The sequence below is a fragment of the Podarcis melisellensis genome (assembly GCF_964234715.1).
Source record: "Podarcis melisellensis genome assembly, chromosome: 5".
Taxonomy (NCBI): domain Eukaryota; kingdom Metazoa; phylum Chordata; class Lepidosauria; order Squamata; family Lacertidae; genus Podarcis; species Podarcis melisellensis.
Genome location: NC_138537.1, coordinates 12,551,058 through 12,572,192, shown reverse-complemented (window position 1 = coordinate 12,572,192; position 21,135 = coordinate 12,551,058). Strand labels below are relative to the sequence as shown.

The 21,135-nt window shown below is 44.1% G+C and overlaps 1 protein-coding gene across 5 annotated transcripts in view; it reads left to right on the top strand.

The window, feature by feature from the left end:
- The window catches only part of NAALADL2 (N-acetylated alpha-linked acidic dipeptidase like 2), a 777,627-nt gene extending 763,998 nt beyond the window's left edge, over positions 1-13,629 (top strand). For all 5 annotated transcript variants that reach the window (XM_081910933.1, XM_081910934.1, XM_081910935.1 and 2 more), the window contains one exon: positions 12,743-13,629. In XM_081910933.1, coding sequence (XP_081767059.1) covers positions 12,743-12,941 — 199 coding nt within the window. In that variant the 3' untranslated portion in view covers positions 12,942-13,629. The remainder of the gene's footprint in view (positions 1-12,742) is intronic.
- Positions 13,630-21,135: the final 7,506 nt, after the last annotated feature.

Below are 21,135 nucleotides of genomic sequence, written 5' to 3'. Positions count from 1 at the left end.
AATCTGTTAGCCGCCGCCTTTCATCCTATGTATTGCTTAATGCCAAGATAGGCAGAAATGGAAAAGGTGAAAAGACACTGAGATGTAGGAAACATCCCTTCTGCCAATCACGGCTTTCAAATGAAAACCATTATTTCTGTCCCATGCAATCCTGTGCAGGCTGCCTCAGACATAATATTTGCATGAAAGCTACTCCCAAGTAAATATGCATAGGATTGCGGCCGTAAGAATTTTAATCTCAGCGCTATTTTACTGATAGCATTTTAATGTTTCTCTGTGTGGAATAATACTTGTTCATTCAACACCGCAAGCTAGTTTTGGTATGTGCAAAGTTTATTATATAAGCTGGGAAGCATCTGCTTCTCCCACTTGCAGTGTGAAATGGTTCGCTCTAGAAACAGACATAATGGCCGTGTGCTATAGCTCTGGATCTTGGTCACACAGAAGCAGAAAGGAGGAACCATTTCATAGGGGGGGAGCTCTACCAACATCTCTTTTAGTCTTCATGCATAATAATAACCTAATAACCATCCTGCATTTGCCTGCATTTCCTGAGGAAACACCATCCTATTTGTGCCTTGTGTATATTTCAAGTGTATATTTAGCAAAAGGCTATTTAGCATACAGTCTTAATAACCTCTCATTTTGGTGGCTGATTTGTTTCATTAAGCAGGGTAAGCCAATGAGCTAAAGAAAGAGGGAGAATTAATTTAAATATTTGACTTTTGGACAAATATAGCTATAGTCATGGGAAGCAGAACTGCATGTGCCATAATTGTACCTGGTTTTGACAAGCATTTCGGTGGTTTTCACATTTCAATGTCAAGCAGTTGTCAATAGCATCTCACCATAACTTGTAATTCACTGATTATTTTTTTATAAAAAAAGCATTAGTTCACAAATGTTTTAGGGTTTCAGGGGAAGAACAGAGTAGCTTTTATATTCTGTAAGTAGCTTTTATATTAGAATATAAAATAATTCCTTTCAAATCTTTATGGTGATTTTTTTATTTAAGATCTACATAATTACACTAAGCTATTTACACATGCAAGAGACTTAAGGTTTAGTTGTTCAGGGTTTGGTTTTGTGGCCTGATGGAAAACGTTCTCTTTGAATCATCTGGGCTGCTTCAGTATGGCCAAGTCCTAGCGTCTCCAGATATTTTTAAGAGGCAAGGGCTGGAGCTCAGTTTGTAGAATATCTGTTTTGCATGCACATGGTACCAGGTCCCATCCCTGCCATCTCAAGGAGTGATGCATGCCCCTGTATGGGAACCCTGTAGAGCCATGGCCAATCAGTGAAGGCACTATTGAGCTAGATGGTCCAATGGTCTGATTCATTACAAGGCAGCTTCCACCCATAAATCTACCTAATGCATGCAGCAGTAGCAAGAATGCAAGCTACTCAAGACTGGTACCCTTTGTCACTTGCCCCATTCTCAACCTCTGTGCATTCAGCAGAGGGTGATGAAAATATCTGGACCTTGCACATGCACATGTGTATATATTAGGGGTGCACGCCAATAATAAGATTTATTGATTACTACTGCAAAAGACACCTGCTTCTTGGGAGAAAAGCAATGACAAACCTAGACAGCATCTTAAAAAGCAGAGACATCACCTTGCCAACAAAGGTCCATATAGTTAAAGCTATGGTTTTCCCAGTAGTGATGTATGGAAGTGAGAGCTGGACCATAAAGAAGGCTGATTGCCGAAGAATGGATGCTTTTGAATTATGGTGCTGGAGGAGACTCTTGAGAGTCCCATGGACTGCAAGAAGACCAAACCTCTTCATTCTTAAGAAAATCAGCCCTGAGTGCTCACTGGAAGGACAGATCCTGAAGCTGAGGCGCCAATACATTGGCCACCTCATGAGAAGAGAAGACTCCCTGGAAAAGACCCTGATGTTGGGAAAGATGGAGGGCACAAGGAGAAGGGGACGACAGAGGACAATATGGTTGGACAGTGTTCTCGAAGCTACCAGCATTAATTTGACCAAAATGTGGGAGGCAGTGGAAGACAGGAGTGCCTGGCATGCTCTGGTCCATATGGTCATGAAGAGTCGGACACGACTAAATGACTAAACAACAACACTGCAATACATACATTAAAAGAGTAGGATTCTATTTTAACCTTTCCCCAAAATTATTGATATTTTTATTTAATAAATTTGCATAGTGCCCTTTGTTCAGGGTGGTTCACAACATAAAAATGCAAGAATACATAATAAAAACAAGAAGAAGAACTAAACAAACCAGTAACTCCCATCCCTCTGACGCACTCCCACAAACACATTTAAAAGGGTATAGGATGTTAATCATCCCAAGGCCTGGTTGAAGAGGAGTGTTTTCCATGACAAGGGAATGCTTATGTTGCCATAACATGGACCTCTCATGAAGGAGGCATGCAAAGAAAGGCCTCGGATGATCATTGCAGGTTCCAGGTTGGTTCATATAGGGAGATGCAGTCCTTGAGATATTGTGGTCCTGAGCCATTTAAGGCTTTATAGGTCAAAACCATCACTTTTTGACTTTAAGGATGAATGGGAACCCTTTACAAAGTATCTGAAGACGCAACAAAGTGAACTGGACTCCTTGGCAGGTTTTGAATAAACATTCACAAACTTTTTATTGATAATAATCAGCTAAATAGTTTGAGGATCTATACCAGTGTTCCCCAACCTTGGGCCTCCAGCTGTTTTTGGACTACAATTCCCATCATCCTTGACCACTGGTCTTGCTAGCAATGGATGATGGGTGTTGTAGTCCAAAAGCAGCTGGAGGCCCAAGGTTGGGGAACACTGATCTATACAACTTTGTAACATGCAAAAACAGTATTCTTAGAGAAACCAAAGACTGGAACTGAGGGAAGTCGGGGGGTGGGTGGGTTTTGTGTGGGAGGGGGGAGAAAGGAAAAATGGGGTGGGGGAAAACAAGGATGATATGTTTTTGGATAATATGTCTTGTTATAATTTTGAATAAAAAGTTAAAAAAAAAATTTTTAAAAAAAACCAGCACTTTGAATTGGGCCCAGAAACTAACTGGCAACCAGTGCAGTCAGTTCGGGATTGGTATAATATGTTGGAACCATCTTGGAACATGTTGGAACATTCTGTAAAACATACCAATGAGATTTCTAAAATGCAGTCTTCAAACTCATACGCAGTACAGTCATACCTCGGGTTGAATGTGCTTCAGGTTGAGCATTTTCAAGTTATGCTCCGCAACGGAGCGCGTTACTTCCGGGTTTCGCCACTCGCGCATGCGCAGACGCTCAAAATGACGACATGCGCTCACACAGTTGCGCAGTCGCGTCTTACATTCTATTCAGGATGCGAACGGGGCTCTGGAACGGATCCCGTTTGCATCCCGAGGTACCACTGTACCAGCAATCATGCTGAGAACCAACAGTCATGTGATCTGCAGTAATACTGAGAAGCAGAGGTGCTTCGACCCAAAACAGGTCTCCGTCGATGTTCAATGTACAAATCTTAATGCTGTCACTAGAGGTGGACCATTTAACTGTATCAATATTCTGAACTGGCCAGTCATAGATGCAATTCATAATGCTTCATAATAAATAAATGTTTGGGGGGAAATTAAAGACCGTAGTCTGATGAAAATATTGTCTACAGGAAACTCACTTTTTTGTGTGCATATGATAAGTCTGGAAAAAAAGTGTTTTTCTCATGCTCAATCCACAATTATAAACATAAAGGTAAAGGGACCCCTGACCAACTCTGGGGTTGCGGCGCTCATCTCGCTTTATTAGCTGAGTGAGCTGGCATACAGCTTCCGGGTCATGTGGCGAGCATGACTAAGCCGCAGCACACAGAAACGCCATTTACCTTCCCGCCGGGCTTTCGAACTGATAGGTTGGCAGAAGCAGGGACTGAGCAATGGGAGCTCACCCCATCACTGGGATTCAAACCGCTGACCCTCTAATCGGCAAGCCCTAGGCTCTGCGGTTTAACCCACAGCGCCACCCGCGTCCCTATCCACAATTATAGATGGTGCCAAATTCAAAAATATTGGATTTTAATAAAGTGGTGTCGCTTAATGATTTCCCAATAATTAATTCAACACCTGTGGGCAGAAACCATGGGCAGGGCACTAAGCATGTCTGACCCATCCCTCAATACCAGCAGACTCAAGAGTGCAGGAAGGCCTCACTCTTTTGAATGCTGTTCAACAGGGGAATGTGAAGCAATTGGGCACTCCATTTGCTTGCCTTTTGGTGAGTTCCAGCAGAAGCAGATGAGGGCAGAATTAGCTGTCTGGCCCATTCCCTACATTATGAATGCAACACCCACTTCCTTTTACACCCATTGTTGAATCCAGCACCTGTTTCCCTTCTTGTCCTTTTCCATTCCGGAGGAGCATGTAAACTCCAGAATACCCCCACTGCTGCCTCAGCTTAACCCCTGAAATAGTTCAACCTCATTATCAAAAAAATAAAATTAGTTCTTGCATTATGGAATATTACAGTTTAAGCCATTTGCAAAGGCTTGGCATTATCTCGTTTGATTTATTTAAGACGTGGCATAATACAAGTTACTTTCTGGCTGGTATGGGTCTTATTCCATGCCCATTTCAGCTAATGAGAAACAATGTTTGAATAGAGGGCCATTATTTCTATCACCAAACGAGCACATTTTTCAGTCACAGAAATGGCTCATAAAGACAGTGGAAGGTCTCTCCCCCCCCCCAATCTTTTAATAAAATTCCTTTTGTATGTACCTTTGCCTTAGTTTATTAAGGCTGGTTTGTCAGCTCCATGAAGAGGTTTTATCTCCTTCAGAATTGCTGTCTGGCGTTATTAATTACTTTTCCCAGTTTGGCGCTGTACTTTTCGGGTTGCTATGATGTGTCATTGAAATGGACCCATTAAGGATGAGTGATGTGTGTAGTAATTTCATTAGTGTCATCAATAATGCATTGCACTTTCCTTTTAAGAATCGCTTTGTGTGGGTTGCAGTGACTCTGTGTATTATACTGATGCGATCAAAATGGTTAAGTTTGGAGGGAGGTATTTTGAAGTGATTAGGCATAGGGATTGGACTGATGTCATTTTAATCACGTAAATATCAAAGAATTATGGCCATCAAACTACTGTGGTCAACAGAAAGAGGACTGTGGCTTTCTGGTGCCTCAAATTCTTCTATTATTTTCTGCTAAGACACAATAAAACAGCAAGTGCTTTGTTGTTGTTGTTGTTGTTGTTGTATTTCATAGAATTGTATATTTGGAAGAGACCCCAAGGGTCATCTACTCCAACCCCTACAAATGCTGGGATCCTGCCCATGACCATCCGTGGGTGGGCTCAAACCACCAACCTTCTGTTTACTGCCAGACACACTAACCCATCGCACCACTATTTATACCCTGCCTTTTCCCTTGGGGATTGCTAGAGTATTTCCCCCAGACTTTTCTACTACTCCCATCTAGTGGCCAACTCAGCATTGCCAGTTTCTGGGAACTGCTGATGGGCAGAGTGCTGTTGTGCTCAACGTCCATCTTGCAGGCTTCTCACAGGCATCTGGTCTGCCACTGTAAAAGCAGGATGCTGAACTAGAAGGGCCATTATGTGGAGCTCCAGTGGATGGCTCCAATTAGCCCCTCAGAAGAACAGAAAGGGCCTGCAGATCACTGGCAGAGCAGATTATTTGCATGCAGAGAGAGCCATGTTCGGTTCCTGGCTTCTGCAGTTAAAAGGAACTTAAGAATGCAGGTCAGTGAATGACCTCTGTCCGAGACCTTGAAGAGCCATGGCTATTAGGAGCAGATGGTGCTGGACTAGGTGGACTAATGATCTGATTCATTAGAAGGCAGCTTGATCTATTCCCATGCTCTAAATTCATGTCCTATGCCCCTCGGTTTCTTAAATCTTTCTTCTGCTTTTTAGCTTTGCCCTTGTTGGAATTCTTGGTACTGTGGTCTTTCTTCTGCAATAATGCAGGCAGGATTGTAGCTGTAAACTAAAGCAGAGGGCAATTTTTGGCAGCGCTGAGAAACACTCCCTGCTTTTCGTCGATTTGTTCGCATTCCTTTGTCAAAAGTTTTGTCCATTTATTTCCATTGCCCTTGCGTTCCACTGCCTTCGTTTGCCATAAGTCACGATGGTGTCATCCTGTCATCTTTTCTGATTGCTACCCGATGCACAACTGTCAGGGAACTGCCATCGGAGAGTCAGGTGGTGGAAGGGCTCAAGGAGGCTAGGAGGCCCTCAGATGCTGAGGAAGGGACCAGCAGGGGGAGAGGGAGAGTTCCTGCAGAAACTCAGGCGGAGGGATGGCTCCAAGATGCTTCCAGTGAGAACAGCGGAGAGGGCTCAGGACCTCCGCTGGGGACGCCTACTCCGCGCAGGAAACTGTCACGCAGAGAATCCAGACGGAGAGTTTCCGTTAAGGAACTCTTATGTTGGCGTAAATTCCGGAAGCGCCCACTGACGGATTCTGCCAGCGATTGAGGTAGACATGCACCCATGGCTCCGCGGACTGGGAGAGTTTAGAAACTGATTTGCAGAGCCTGGAGGGCTTAAACGCTTACGCACGAGTAGCCCCCCTAATCCCATAACAACAACGTTGTGACGTCAGGTAACATTGTGAATCAGATAAAAAGTGAATGTTTGCAGAAAGCATCTGCACATGAAAACCCCAAATTTACACAACTCTAAACAAAGGGGTGGGGAAACTCAAGCCTGAGGGCCAAATGTGGCCCTCCGAGAATCTTTACTTGGCCAGACCTAACACACTCTCAAGCCAGACTCCCTACTGGCTCTAGTGATCACAGCAACTCTTCCCAGTAGTTCTTGCCCCAATGAGGTGGTTGTGTGGATAGAAGGTCCTCACCTTCCACCTCTCTCTAAGACTCCTTCTCCCCGGGTCCTTCCCAAGCCATCTAAGGCTCCCTCGTCTAGTGTCCCGTTGCTCTCCCCTCCTCATTTTTCTCTGTGTTCTGGGAGATGGGAGGTGAAGATTCCCTGGACTCCAGCAACCAACCTCATCTCTGTCTCCTGGTCCCATCCTCTCCTGCCTCTGATTCTGGTCTGCTCCAGCTTCTTTGTGCTCATTAATCAGCTTCCAACATCTCCTCCTCCCAGTCTGTTCCCTCTTCTCCTTCTGACCACTCATCTTTGTCCCTCCACCAATGCCCCTGGCTCTGAGCCTTCTTCCCCTGGGGGTTCCCTTGGGGGTTCCCCAGTTGGTGCCTCCCATCTGTCTTCTGCATCCATCCAGCCCGTGACATCAGAGGACAGAGGGATGTATGTAGAAACTACCCCTGCTGTCCCAACATAGCACTGTGATGTTGGAAACAGCACGATGGCAACATTACCGCTGAGCTGCCGCCATGCTGTTTCCGTCACAACAGTAATTGATTATTGCAAAGACTTCAAAGGGTTGCGGGAGGCAGACAACCCCCCGCTGGACGTTTTGGAGCTTTTTGTTGCTTAAATAATAGAACCATAGGGTTGGAAGGGACCCCAAGGGTCTTCTAGTCCAGCCCCCTGCAATGCAGGAAACTCAACTAAAGCGTCCATGACAGATGGCCATCAAATCTCTGCTTAAAAGCCTCCAAGGAAGGAGAGTCCACAACCCCACAGAGGAGACCATCCCACTGTTGAACAGCTCTTACTGTGTCAGTATTCGTTGACACATTGCATTTCAGCTGCTCATAAAGCAAAAGACTGACCCTGGTACCTGATTGGCCAATCTTGCTGAAAGAATTCTGAGGAAGGGAGAGCATTGGTCAGATTTTCCATCGCTGTCCTATATGTTTTCCAGCGCCCAGCTACAATGATGTATTTACACCCAACCACGTTTTAGAGGCAGCGAAGAATTTAAAATGTTTCCGTTATGCTGGTTTTAGTGTCTTTGTGGGGTAAGTTATGGCCTTTATGCAAAGGAGACTCTAAAGGAAGCATTTCCAAGCGCACTTTCTAAGTTGCCATTTAACCTGTCACTTTTTTTTTTAGCCAATCCCTCTCTTCGAATAGTAATTAGACGTCTCCGATAGTGATCTGCAGAAAATACTCTCTGGTAGTCTTCTGGGTGACTATCGCTGGCAGTTTTATTACTAATTTGGAGTTGCCACTGGGCCTGTCATGTAATTAAGTTACTAATGGAGTGTCTTGGCTGAGCTGCTTTCTTTTGTTATTTTTTTCCCCTCCTCTGTCCATTCATTTTATGAATTCCTTTGTATGTGTTTGATGATAAACTCCTGCCTGCAATCGCTCACCAACCTTCTCCCCCCCACCACCATTATTTTCCAACATCACACAATATAGTTTACAATCAAAGGTGCCCCTGGGTAGAGATTTATGATATTTACATACTTCTCTAATTAGGATAATGATTACACCTGCTTTAAGATAACATTTATTACCTGCTCTAACAGACCCACCAAAGCCTAGTGGAAACCAACTGAGTAGGGTTTTTTGGGGGGTTTTTTTGCTTTTTTTATCCAAAAATGCTTTTAATCCTGCTGTGCTTACAACAACAGATATATAATAGCTTTGCTTCGAAGAATAACAGTGGAACCATTCGACTGAGAGCCCTTTCCTGTTTTCCATCTCCTTGCTGCTTTCTCACCCTCTCAGACAGTGTTCTTCAGCTTACCTTGCTTTTCTATCTCTATAATCCAGGCTGCCTTCAGTTAGGGCACCTGGGACTTCCTCCAGAATGCCTTGAAGTGGTTTGCATCACTGCACAGGGACTGGCAGGTCTGCACAGCTGACATCTAGCTATAAGTTCTCTTGCTTTCCAGGAAAAAAGGTCTTGTGGCTTTTCCTGCTCCCCTTCTGTGATTCAAGTTGCTGTTGGACTGCAGTTCCCATCATCTCTGACCGCTGGCTGAGCTGCCTGGGAACGATTGGAGTTGTAGCATCTGGGGACACATGGCTGAAGGTTGCTCTCTATCCCCCACCCCACTTCATGCACACAAAGAATCTGAGCCACAAGGGCAGCTGCTTCTCCATGCATTTGTTTGTTTGTATCCTGCCTTTCCCCCAGAACTGGAACTCAAGAAGGCTCATGAAAACTAAAACAATCACAAATAAAACACCAAAAGCCAAAAACATTAGAATCATAGAACTGTTGTGTTGGAAGAGAACCCAAGGAGTATACGTAGTTTTTCCATGTATACATCCTCTAACAATATTTCTCTAACAATTTTCCATATCCCCCCCCCCATGCCTCCCCTGGACGTCCCTCATATTCCCATTGTGTTTTATCTCCATATTACTCATCCTGCGTGTTGCTTCCCAAAATTTTCCCCATACATATAATCTTACTTTTTGTTTTATACAATTGTGTTTGTTTATTCAAACCCTGCCAGTGAGTCCAATTCTTTATGTTGCTTCTTCATGTATGTCGTAAATCGTTCCCATTCTCTTTTAAAGTCTTTGTTATCCTTTTCATGTAACTTATCTGTTAATTTTGCCAGTTCTTCATATTCCATAAGTTTCCCTTGCCATTGTTCTTTCCTTGGCATTTCTTCTGTCTTCCAAGCTTGTGCTCATATAATTCTTGCCACTGTTGTTGCTTACATAAATAATTTCCAATTTTCTTTTTTAAAAATCTTTTTTAAAGGAGGTATCTATTCCTAACCCCAGCAATGCAGGAATCTCAGCGAGATATCCATGATAGATGACCATCCAACCTCTGCTTAAAAACCTCCCAGGAAGGAGAGTCCACCACCTCTTGAGGGAGTCTGTTCCACCATTGAACAACTCTTACTGTCAGAAAGATCTTCCAGATCTTTCCTTTCTTGCCACATGAATCCATGGTTTGGGTCCTCTCTCATAATACTAGAACTCAGGGACACCAAATGAAGTTGAATGTTGTGGATTCAGGACAGACCAAAAGAAAGTATTTCTTCACATGGTCATGTGGCCAGCATGACTAAACCACTTCTGGCGCAACGGACGCTTTCCATGACGAAAACCAGAGTGCCCTGAAATGTTGTTTACCTTCCCACCCGAGCGGTACCTATTTATCTACTTGCACTAGCGTGCTTTCGAACTTCTAGGTTGGCAGAAGCTGGGACAGAGCAACAGGAGATCACCCCATTGCGTGGATTTGAACCGCAACCTTCTGATCAGCTAGTCCAAGATGCTCAGTGGTTTAGACCACAGCGCCACCCCGCTCCCTTGTTTCTTCACACACCGTGCATAGCTAAATAGTGGAAGTCATTCTCGCAAGATAGAGTGATGGCCACCAGCTTGGATGGCTTTAAAAGATGGTTAGACAAATTAATAGTGGAAAAGGCTATCCTTGGCTACGAGTGAGGATGCCTATGTTCTATCTCCATTCTCCAGTAGCTGGAGAGCTCAAGTGCAGAGAACCCTGTTGCTCTCCATTCCAACTCGTGAGCTTCCCATAGGCATCTGGTTGGCCAAAGTGAGAAAAGAATGCCGAACTAAATGAGCCTCTGGCTCCGCGGACCCAGCAGGGTTTTTCTTACATTCTTCTGATAACAGAAATACATTGAATGCTTTATCAAGCACTGTGGCTAAAGTGTGTCCTCCCTCAAAGAGGGCATGTGTTGCGGTGAGACCTGGAGACTGACCTCCTGGTTGTGGGTGGGTATATTGGGCAGGCACAACACCTGATTGGTAGGTCCCTCATTGATGGGTTTAATCTGGCCAATGGGGGGATGACTAAACGGACCGAGGGACCTATTTATACCTATGCACGTGACCCAGAGCTTCCTCTTTCGTCTCATGCATCGGAACACCCGCCCACCTCTTGCTATATTTAGGGCATTTTGTGCTTGACCTTGCTATTCCGTCGTGTGTCGTCTGTCATTGGGGCAGGGGCACGGCAGGAATTTCCCCCACATGGCAGATTGGCTGTTGCTATTTGGGTTTCGCCTGCTGCATAGCAAATAGTCACAACTTGTAAGATTGCGGATAGGCACTGGTTCAGGTGATAGGGATGGGAGAACAGTTTCGCCCTCCCTATGTGAAGTGTATTCCGTTAAAGGAATCCAGGGACTCAACTTGGTTTGGTCTACCTCCGAGAGGGGATTGTGCCCGTGCCTGAGTCCAAGGGAGCATCTGGGGGAATGAACAGAGTCTGCTCCCGGGCTTTCCACCTACCTCAGGTGTTCACCCTTGGCTGACCTATGATAGAGCTCTGGGTCAGCGCTGCCTGCAAGGGTGCAGGGAGCTAGTCAAACCAGAGCCTATGCAACCACTCACTTTCTGTAATCAATAAAGTTGTGGCCTAAATCCTGCCAAAAAAACCAAAACTAAAATTTGAATCAAGTGTGAGTTTATTTAGGGGGGAGGTTTCTGGGTCTGAGCAAAGTAGTTAAAGCACTATTTCTGGTCTTGCAGTTATTCTGAGTTTTCTCTATCAAAACACTTTATCACAAGTCAGTTGTCCATTCGATTTGGAATGGGGAACTCCATTCAGAAACAACCCCGCTCTGTATGTTACATCTAACCAATCAGGCCACTTTGCATTATCCACGAACTGTAGGGGTCAGATGGGATTACCATGAGGAATTATAAAATATACATCAAGCCATCGTGTCCACGATGAAAGCATTGTGTTGACTGGGTTTGATAGATTGACAATAATTTCTGATTAAATCCCATAAGATTCTACATTCATGCCCTTTTGATGCCCTTTGGCCTCTGCTGCCCATTTCTCCCTGCTCTTCACGAATCACGTACACACTTAGACAGGCAGGCGTCCTGGGTCATCAAAGACAGTGGGCAAGTTTATTTGATGTAGGATCTTAATCTTAGGGCCAGGAAGCAGATCTCACATTAAGGTGATAACGGTCGCTGTCCTCCTGGCCATTCTCCTTATCATATGTGTATTGCTTGTTTATTACCTCTGGGATTGCCAGATGCTCTTCTTTGTAGTTCTCAACTTATTTACCCCAGAAATATTTGTGCTTAATTAGTTTTAGTGGTTTAACTTTCTCCCCACGTGGGTTTGTGGAATTGCTCAGAAGAAATCTGATTGGTTCTCTGTAAAAAGTTCTTTTGTGAATAAAACGGCCTGAGCTGGGGGCTGCGAAAGATCTCATTCGGGACAAGCACAGAGAGACACGATTATACGCACCCTTCCCAGAGTCTTGCTGGTTCAAGCCTCTGTGTGTATTCTTATTAATCAGAGTTCAATCCTTGCTTTACTTTGCAAACGCAACAACGAACCAAACTATCACATAAACTAACATTTCAGGAAATCCTCCCCTTGTGAAAATTATGTATCCAATTTTGTGGTTCACTGTCCCAAACACACAATATTACTTTTTGACGTGGCAATAATATTTGGGGAAATCTTTGGGGAGGTGTTGCATGGCTGTACTTACAACCGTGTAAGATTTACATTAGTTCCTTGGGGATGGGGAAACACCCCGGTGAGATGAAAGAACTATTGAGTATGGGGATCAGGCTGTTATTCTTCTCAATGAGAAAATGTTAGTGGGATGTCGTGGGGCTGGGGCTGTGATATATATTTCATCCTGATTGACGATGTTTCCTTTGATAAGATTTGTAGATGTACGCTCCTGGAGCGATGAAGGGGCACACTTCTGGGAAGGCAGATAAAATATACACAGTCGACTTCTGAGCTTGCCGCGGGTTAATGTTACAGTAGGTAATGTGTATCATTTGTAAAACGTGGCTGCCACCTGGGGGCATCATCGATGATTTCAGATGATTTCAGATACCTGTTTTCATCTGTTTGAGTCAAGCATTTACTGTTTCTTATTGTTCTTTTTCAGAAACATCCTTTACAGGCTGGATGAAAGGACACACCAATTTTCAGTACTGCTAGAGGCGGTGGAACACTGCAAGCTGCATCAGTCAAATGAGACTCTTCAAGCAGCCTTGTCGAAAGTGCTCAGCAGCCTCAATTCAGCTCAGGTTTCTTTCAAAGCAGGACTCAATGTCTTTGAGGCTGCCTTACTAGGAAGCAAATGAGGAATCTGTCTCTTTCACGTGTACACACACACACACATACACACAGGGAAGAGCTTTGTTTACATTTTGCAAAGGAAAACTCTGAGCTGGACCAGAAATTGTATGTGGTTGAAACCTTTCCTTTCTTTTGTTTTTTGACTCTTTAAAAGAGTCCCTGTTTCACGGCACCATTTTGTACAGTTAGATAAATCTGAAGCAGCCTTTTGCACTGTTGACAATTTATCATGTACTTCTATTTCCGAATGATATATGGAGGAAAGCTAACTCTTTGGAATGTGTTGGTACACACAAAATCAGCCTTGTAAATGAGCCCACGAAAGCAAGTAGACTGCAAAGCAAAGGACTAGCTTGCTGTGACTGTCAGGAGAGGACAAAGGTCTTGCAGAAGCTCTCTCATTCATCTTCATGGAAGTCCATGTGCTCACTAGGCAGGTGCTTAGATATAAGGTGGAATATCTCTGAAAATTTCATCTGTTTTATTGAAAAGGGGGGATGGAGATTAAGACTCAACATCATCATAAATGTGAGGGGAAATAGATCTTCAGATTTAGAAGATCAGATTTGGACTCAAATAGCAAATTGGATCGGGGTGAAACAGAATGGATCTGAAACATATTGGGCAGCTTCCAAATATTAAAGATACAAGGCAAATCTTTTTTCTACAAGAAATCCCATATGTATATATATATATATATATATGCTTTCGTAGATTTTCACGGGTACAGGAATGCAGGTTTTGGTGTCCTCGGGTGTCTTCCCGTGTAAAAGTTGGGGTGTCTAGGCGACGTTTCGACGAGGTCTCACTCGTCATCTTCAGGCTGGTGCTTTCGGCTTCTTGTTACTAACAAGAAGCCGAAAGCACCAGCCTGAAGATGACGAGTGAGACCTCGTCGAAACGTCGCCTAGACACCCCAACTTTTACACGGGAAGACACCCGAGGACACCAAAACCTGCTCTGTTCCAGTAACAAGAAGCCGAAAGCACCAGCCTGAAGATGACGAGTGAGACCTCGTCGAAACGTCGCCTAGACACCCCAACTTTTACACGGGAAGACACCCGAGGACACCAAAACCTGCATTCCTGTACCCGTGAAAATCTACGAAAGCAAATATATATATATATATATATATATATATATATATATATATATATATATATATGGATATATATCAGCCTTGTATTTAAGCCCTTACCTATACCCCCGGGTATAGGGTGGTATAATAATAATAATAATAATAATAATAATAATAATAATAATAATAGTGCATTGAGTTCCATGAAGGCAAATGAGTGGGCTGCTGCAACCAGTGCACGTCTTTAGTGGGCTGAATTTACATGCATCCATAGTCTTTTACTTTCTCAGTTGAACTGCAGCCCACCCACCATTCTGTATCACGAACTTCTGGTGAAACTATCTGTTTCAACAGTGGTTTGTCAGGTAGCATTAGGGACTGCTGTTCAATGAAAAGAGTCAACAGCAGAGCAAGTTGACGCAGAACTAGTGGATCTTGGTCATGAAACCTTACAGAGTGATGAGGGCACTTTGCAAGTGCCACTGTGCTGATTACAGGCACCTGTATGGATATTGTAAAACTTCCGTCATAAATATCTTCAGGTTTCACTGATTAACCCCTTATTTATAAGCATACTTTACCCTTAACTAGCAGCAAGCCAGGCCTGGCTGTCAAATTACACCAGCAATACTGAACAATCCCTTCTTTGTATTCTCAGACCACTTTCAAGCTGCTTATGTTTTATAGACATTTAGCATTAAGAATTAAGCTTTCCTCACCTTGAGGTGGCTAGCGAGTCAATCGTGTCTCCTGTGGATGACAAGGTTAGTCAGAGTCATAAAACAGTGTTGCTAGTATTGTTCTCCGATAAGAGAGAGATGTTTATGGACTATAGCTGTCACCGTCTGCCCAGGAGACATAACACTGGCAATGTTGGATGTGGTTACATTTCTCATTCTTAATCTCTGGCTGCAACCAAGATAGCAACATACATATGACATTGTGAGGCATATCCCGGTGTTCCATACTCATGCTCAGGCAAACACCTGAACACACCTATGGCTACTGTCATGTCACATACAGCTGGGGATGCAAAGTACTGCTGTTGTATATAGCAGAAATTAATCCTGTTTCACCCCCTGAATTGTTGGCCGACCTCCCAATATGGGTCAAGTGTTAGGCAAGTTATTCCCAGTGGAATCAAAACTGACACCAGTGGAGTCGAGCTGTCAGGGGGAATGCAACTGAAAATGGCAAATCCACGGTGAGCGCCCTGGGTATCCTGAATTCAGTTTCCTAACGGGGAGAGATTTCTGTTTTCCTGTCAAGAACCAGTACATATTCAGAAACCAATGGCTTTGAGTTTCATTGTGTTACAAGCATGGCCATGGTGCACTAAGAGTTCACCTTTCAGCAGCTTGAAGGTGGGCTGCAATATTTGGGGACATTCTTTGCTCCTATAGATGTAGATCAATTTGCTCAGGGACCTGAGATCTTCACTGTGAGCTCACCTTGCCTCATGGGTGAGGCAGCCCAGAATAAAGAGTGACATCAGGATTTGCTGCCCCTTTGGATCCTGCCATCTGAGGCAGTCACCTCACATAGCCTCCTGAGTGGGCTGGCTCTGATGTGAGGTCTTGTCTAATGTGTGATTCTCAGTGAGAACTTAAATATGTTCTCCATGTATCCCTATTAGATTTGTTGACACATGCACCCTTTTCAAATGCTGTCCATGGCTCTAGCATTTATTAATTGGAAATTTCATAAGTTCATGATTATTCTAGAACTACGTTCCTTAAATATTTGATCTATTCTTAAGCAACATTTTCTAGTTTGATCCATCAGAATCCATATTAGATCAATATATTTATTAAAGGTAAAGGTACCCCTGCCCGTACGGGCCAGTCGTGTCCGACTCTAGGGTTGTGCGCCCATCTCACTTAAGAAGCCGGGGGCCAGCGCTGTCCGGAGACACTTCCGGGTCACGTGGCCAGTGTGACGAAGCGCCGTTTACCTTCCTGCTATAAAGCGGCACCTATTTATCTACTTGCACTTAACAGTGCTTTCGAACTGCTAGGTAGGCAGGAGCTGGGACCGAAAGACGGGAGCTCACCCTGCCGCGGGGATTTGAACCGCCGACCATACGATTGGCAAGCCCTAGGTGCTGAGGTTTTACCCACAGTGCCACCCGTGTCCATATATTTATTAGGTCAACCAAAAATGCCAGAAAATAGTGTGCAAACTTCTGAGTTCTGCAGAACTCTTCATCAGGCTAGATGCTAAATAAGTGGGGAGAAGAGGGTGGGAGAGAGAGAGAATTGGCTGGTGGAAAAGCCATCTGTGTTTGTGTTGGGAGGAGACTTAAGATGGAGGGTGGAAGAAGGAAGCAGACATTCAACTTAGTGCCTGTGAGGCACTATGCAGGCAGGTTGTACCACAGTCTACTGTGGCTGAATGTTTATGTGCTGAGAATGAGCCTAGTCTTCGCAGAGCTCTTATTCTCCTTTCCTGCCCCTTCCTCTGGTTGTGAGGAGATTTGAATCATTGACTTCCAGTTTCAATTAACCACAGTTTAGTGCTCTGTCCAAAATTGTGGTTAATTTCAACCGTGGTTTGTTTCACCACGCCAGCTTTGTAAAACTCAGTTTCAGATTGACTTGTTTCAAGTGAATCATAATTAAAATTAGCCACAGCTTGTGTGGATCGGACAACACAGCAAACTGCAGTTCAACAAAAATGGGAGTGAAAGCTTCCCAACTCCTCTTGAAGGCCATCAAGGGGCAAAGAGAAGATGGATTGTGGAAGCAATAATGCCTGAAGCCAGCAAGCTGCAAGGCTCCAGGGCAATATGAAAAGCTCCATCTATGATGCCTGATGACCTGTGAATTCTACTTACCCACCTGAGTGGGAGGCAGCCAAACTTGAAGGTGGCCTTCAAAGAGAATATCACAAGCACCCACAAACCTGTGATACTCTTTTCTTAAGCGTGGATGGGTGAAGTGAGCTCTCAAAGATCATTTTTAAGCCCTTGCAAAAGGTCATCGTGAGCTACATTCCAACACTGATTGCTACCTTCAAGTGCCCGTAAGCTCAATATGAGGCCTTGGCTAGATTGATAACAGGACATTGCTCCAAATAAGTTGTGACCTATATTTAATAGAGAAGAGTGGCTGATAACTGGATTAGCTGCCGGGGCAAATGTAAAAGCTGTTATTGAGGTTTGGGGCTGGTGTCTCCTCCTCTTCCAATCTGTGAAGCTCTCTCTCACGCAAGACATTTATTACAGAAGGTCATATCTCTCTATCTCTCTCAGCCTCCCGTTACAAACTAGAGAAGGACCAGCTTCCTTTTTCCTGCTCTTTTGCCAGACTCCTGTGCTCAATCTATTCATGTAATGTCAGAGCCTGCAAGGGAATTGGGGGCATCAGTTAGTGTCAGCAAGCCAGCTGGCATCTACACACATCCCCCTATCTCCAGCAGCTCACCACAATGCAAACCCATTTGTTCAGAAGAAAGTCCCATTGATTTCAATGAGTTCTTTCACCTAAGTAAGTATGCTAAAGACTGCATCCATTGATATGACATGTCCTCTGGGGCCTTTGAGTAGCATCGATAAAGTAAGGTGCCAGTAAATCATAACAGGCAATGTCATCTGGATTAATTTTGGTATTGACCAGCAATAAATTAAATTTTCTCTTAAAAGTAATAATTCAACAGGCATCACCAGACTGCTGAGACATTCTTTGCTAGTCATTTGCCAGTATCCAGTCTATAACAAACAGTGTTGAATGATCCCGCAGCCAGAAAACTTTATGGCTTATATATTTGTGTGTTTAAGGTGGATGAAAATGAAATGATAATGAATAAGCTAACATGATTTTATTCGTGCATATTTTAGTGCCCCCATAAAGAAGATAAAATACAATCAAGTCAGGCAAGTAATAAGAATATGGGGGAAGTGGGATTTGGGTACTAAGTTCATGATGGGCTGTAAATTGTTTTTAACGTCTTAGGGGATAAAACCGTAAAATCTATAGTATGTGCGTGTTAAGCAGATGTATATACAATCACAAAGCACACACACAAAACTGCCTAGTGCCTTAAGCCCTCTTCAAGCATTCTGTATTCACGTTAAGTAAACTCGTGAGGGTGCTCTGCGCCCTCGGCTATCCTGATTACCCACCTGGAGAATAATCTCCTGAAGTGGGGAATTGCCTATAGTTGTAGAGGTTCACTGTAACCCTGGAAAAATCAAAGTAGCAATACAACAAGTCCAAGGAAACCTTTGCCTTCTGGACATTACTGAACTACAGTTCCCATCATCCCTAGCCATTGGCCATGCTTGTTGGGGCTAATAGGAGTTGTAGTTCAGCAACGCTTGGAGGACCAAAGCTTTCCCATTCATAGAAAATGGATTTCCCAAGCTCCTCTCCTCTGGAGCCCCATGTGCCCTTCCAAAGTCACTCCTCAGGGTTGGGTGGGGGCTCTGATTCTGAAGCAGTATGAAACGTGGCACAGGTTTGAGCAGGAAGCTATGAAACCAGAGGAGGCGCCTTGCAGAAGTGTGAGTGCCTTTGACTACCGCAAGCAACCTATTGGATATAAGCCATAATGTTAAAGGTACAGAAAACCCAAGCGTTGCGAGTCAACCCACAGCATCACATCAGTTGGTCTGGAAACTGTGCTGTATTGATGCTTACTGCATTCATTCACAATGGCTGACTATGTGAAAGGGAACAAATACGCAAGGTGGTTTGAAAGCAGCCTGGATCCTGCATCCATGTTGTGTAAAAGGCTGTGAGTCCCCTTTTCTGTCTTCGCTGGGGTAGAGCAGGAAATGTTGCAGCTCCATGTTGAAGTCAGGGGGCTGCGGGAGAACTTAGCCGTGAAGCACATTTGACGAAGGCAGCGTTCACACTTTCAAATTGTTTAGAGGCCCTGACTTCAAATCTCCCTTTGCTCTTCTTCATTTTTAAGACTGCATGCTGCCTATTATCTGATGCCTTCAATGTCTGTAACAGGCAGAAGTGAAACGACGGCAGTATTGTACTGAGTATTGTACAAGTCTCTCTCTGGAAGGAGATTCTTTACTGACTCCGTCTAAAGTGCATTTGATATAATGCACCGGGGTGACTGTCTTTACTATGTCTTTATTATAGAGTCGCTCTAGGTATGCAAGGCACTAAATGGAGGGAGTAGAATGGGGTTTTTGTAATAGCATTCCAAAGACACAATAAATCTGCCTGTTTGGAATGTACTGTGGGGGAGAACTCTTCGGCTTAGAGAAGTTCATTCTGGGTCTTGCCTTTTTCTTTTTTAAAAAACAGCAGCTTTTCATTGCACCCTGGAAGTTTTAGCCATTTAGACTCAGGTAGAATTAGGACTGCTTTTAATATATATATAAAAAATGCCGCTTTGAAAATGCGGTGCGTAGTAGGTTGAGCATCCTTCCTTCCACAAGTAAAGAAGCTCTGAATTTAGTCATTTAGTTTAGTCATTTTATTCACAATCTGAGATGTAGTAAAAAAATTATATATATATTTTAAAACATGATCTGTCATGGAAAAATCCCATTGAAGAAGATTACAGTGGTTACCCAAACCTCATTGCTGGTTGTGAAGGGGCCTAAAAATGTAGGTCTGCTGTTGCAGTTAAGTGCACATTTTTAGAAACTTGCTGAGAACTGTCCCTGTCTTCTTCTTTTCTCCAGAAAAAGCAGCTGTGCAGGACTTAGATTCAGATCAGGGGTGAGGTGGAGAGGAGAGGGCATTAATATCTACCTCTGGTTATTAGGAGGCATAAGTAGCATTGCAGTGTGGAGTGTTCATCTTCAGGATGCCAGCCAGCCATGCCATCTTCATAATGCTCCATTCTGGCTACCCACTCCCCAAACAATCAACCAGCGTTCCATGGCCACGTTCAGCCCTTGCTGCAGATGTTCTGCAGGACATTGCCTCCTTAGCGGTTTTCATAGAATCATAGAATCGTACAGTTGGTAGATGACCCCAAGGGTCATGTAGTCCAACCCCTTCCATGCAGGAATCTCAGCTAAAGCATCCATGACAGATCGCCATCCAACCTCTGTTTAAAAACCTCCAAGGAAGGAGAGTCCACCACCTCTTGTGGGAGTCAGTTCCACTGCTGAACAGCTCTATACTTCTGGAACGCCCTGAGTTTTTCCCCAAGCATGCTGATACCCACGTCTTGTTTTAGCATAGCCACATGTTTTGTACATAGCCATCATCATAATTCATCACCCGAGTTTTCTATTTGCATATATGATGGTAAGGTAGCAGGCCCAGCAAATGCTGTTAAGAGAGATGCTCTGCTTAACCTTAGTTTTCTAGAGGAGGCCTTTGAATCTGCTGTGCAATGTTGCTTCCATCATGGACGTAGAAATCATTTCTTCTCCAGCCACCCAAAACCTAGAAATTGAGCCCCTGGAATCATCCAACATAGTATGTACTGGCAGTGCAGTATGCGCTTACGGAGCTGCGAATCTAGCACAATGCATGCTGCACTGGTTTGCTTTCTGAGCGCTACTGCAAGGTATCAAGAAGTCCCACTTACAAAGGCATTCTTGGGGTGCTTTGCCATTGATAATCACATGTCCATTTCATTTCCAGCCAACAAGTCAGTGTTGGTGACCAGCTTAGAGGCAACAACCACACGAAGCTGTGAACGTTGGACAGAGAAAAGAACGCACTAATTCGCACAGCGCATAGCCAAACTATAGAATTCGGTGCTACAAAATGTAGCGACGGCCACCAACTCAGATGGTGTTAAAAGATCTTTAGATAAATTCAGGGAGGATGAAGCTGCCAATGGCTACCGGTCATGAAGCTATGCCTCTGAATCAGTTGTTGGGAATTGGAAGCAGGGAGAGAGTTCTTCTCCTCAGGGCCTGCTTGCAGGCTTCCCATAGACATCTGGTTGGCCACTGTTAGAACAGGAAGCTGAACTAGGTGGGCCATCGTTGGCTTGATCCAGCAGGGTTCTTCTTCTGTTTTATGGCTTGATCCTCACTGGCCTGTTACGGAAGCCCCAAAGGGACTTCAGTGGGTCTTGCCATCAAATCTTGCAGGCTCCAGTTAGATAGCTCACTCAGTAGAGCATGAGACTCTTAATCCTAGGGTCGTAGGTCTGAGCCCTACATTGGGTGAAAGGTTCCTGCATTACAG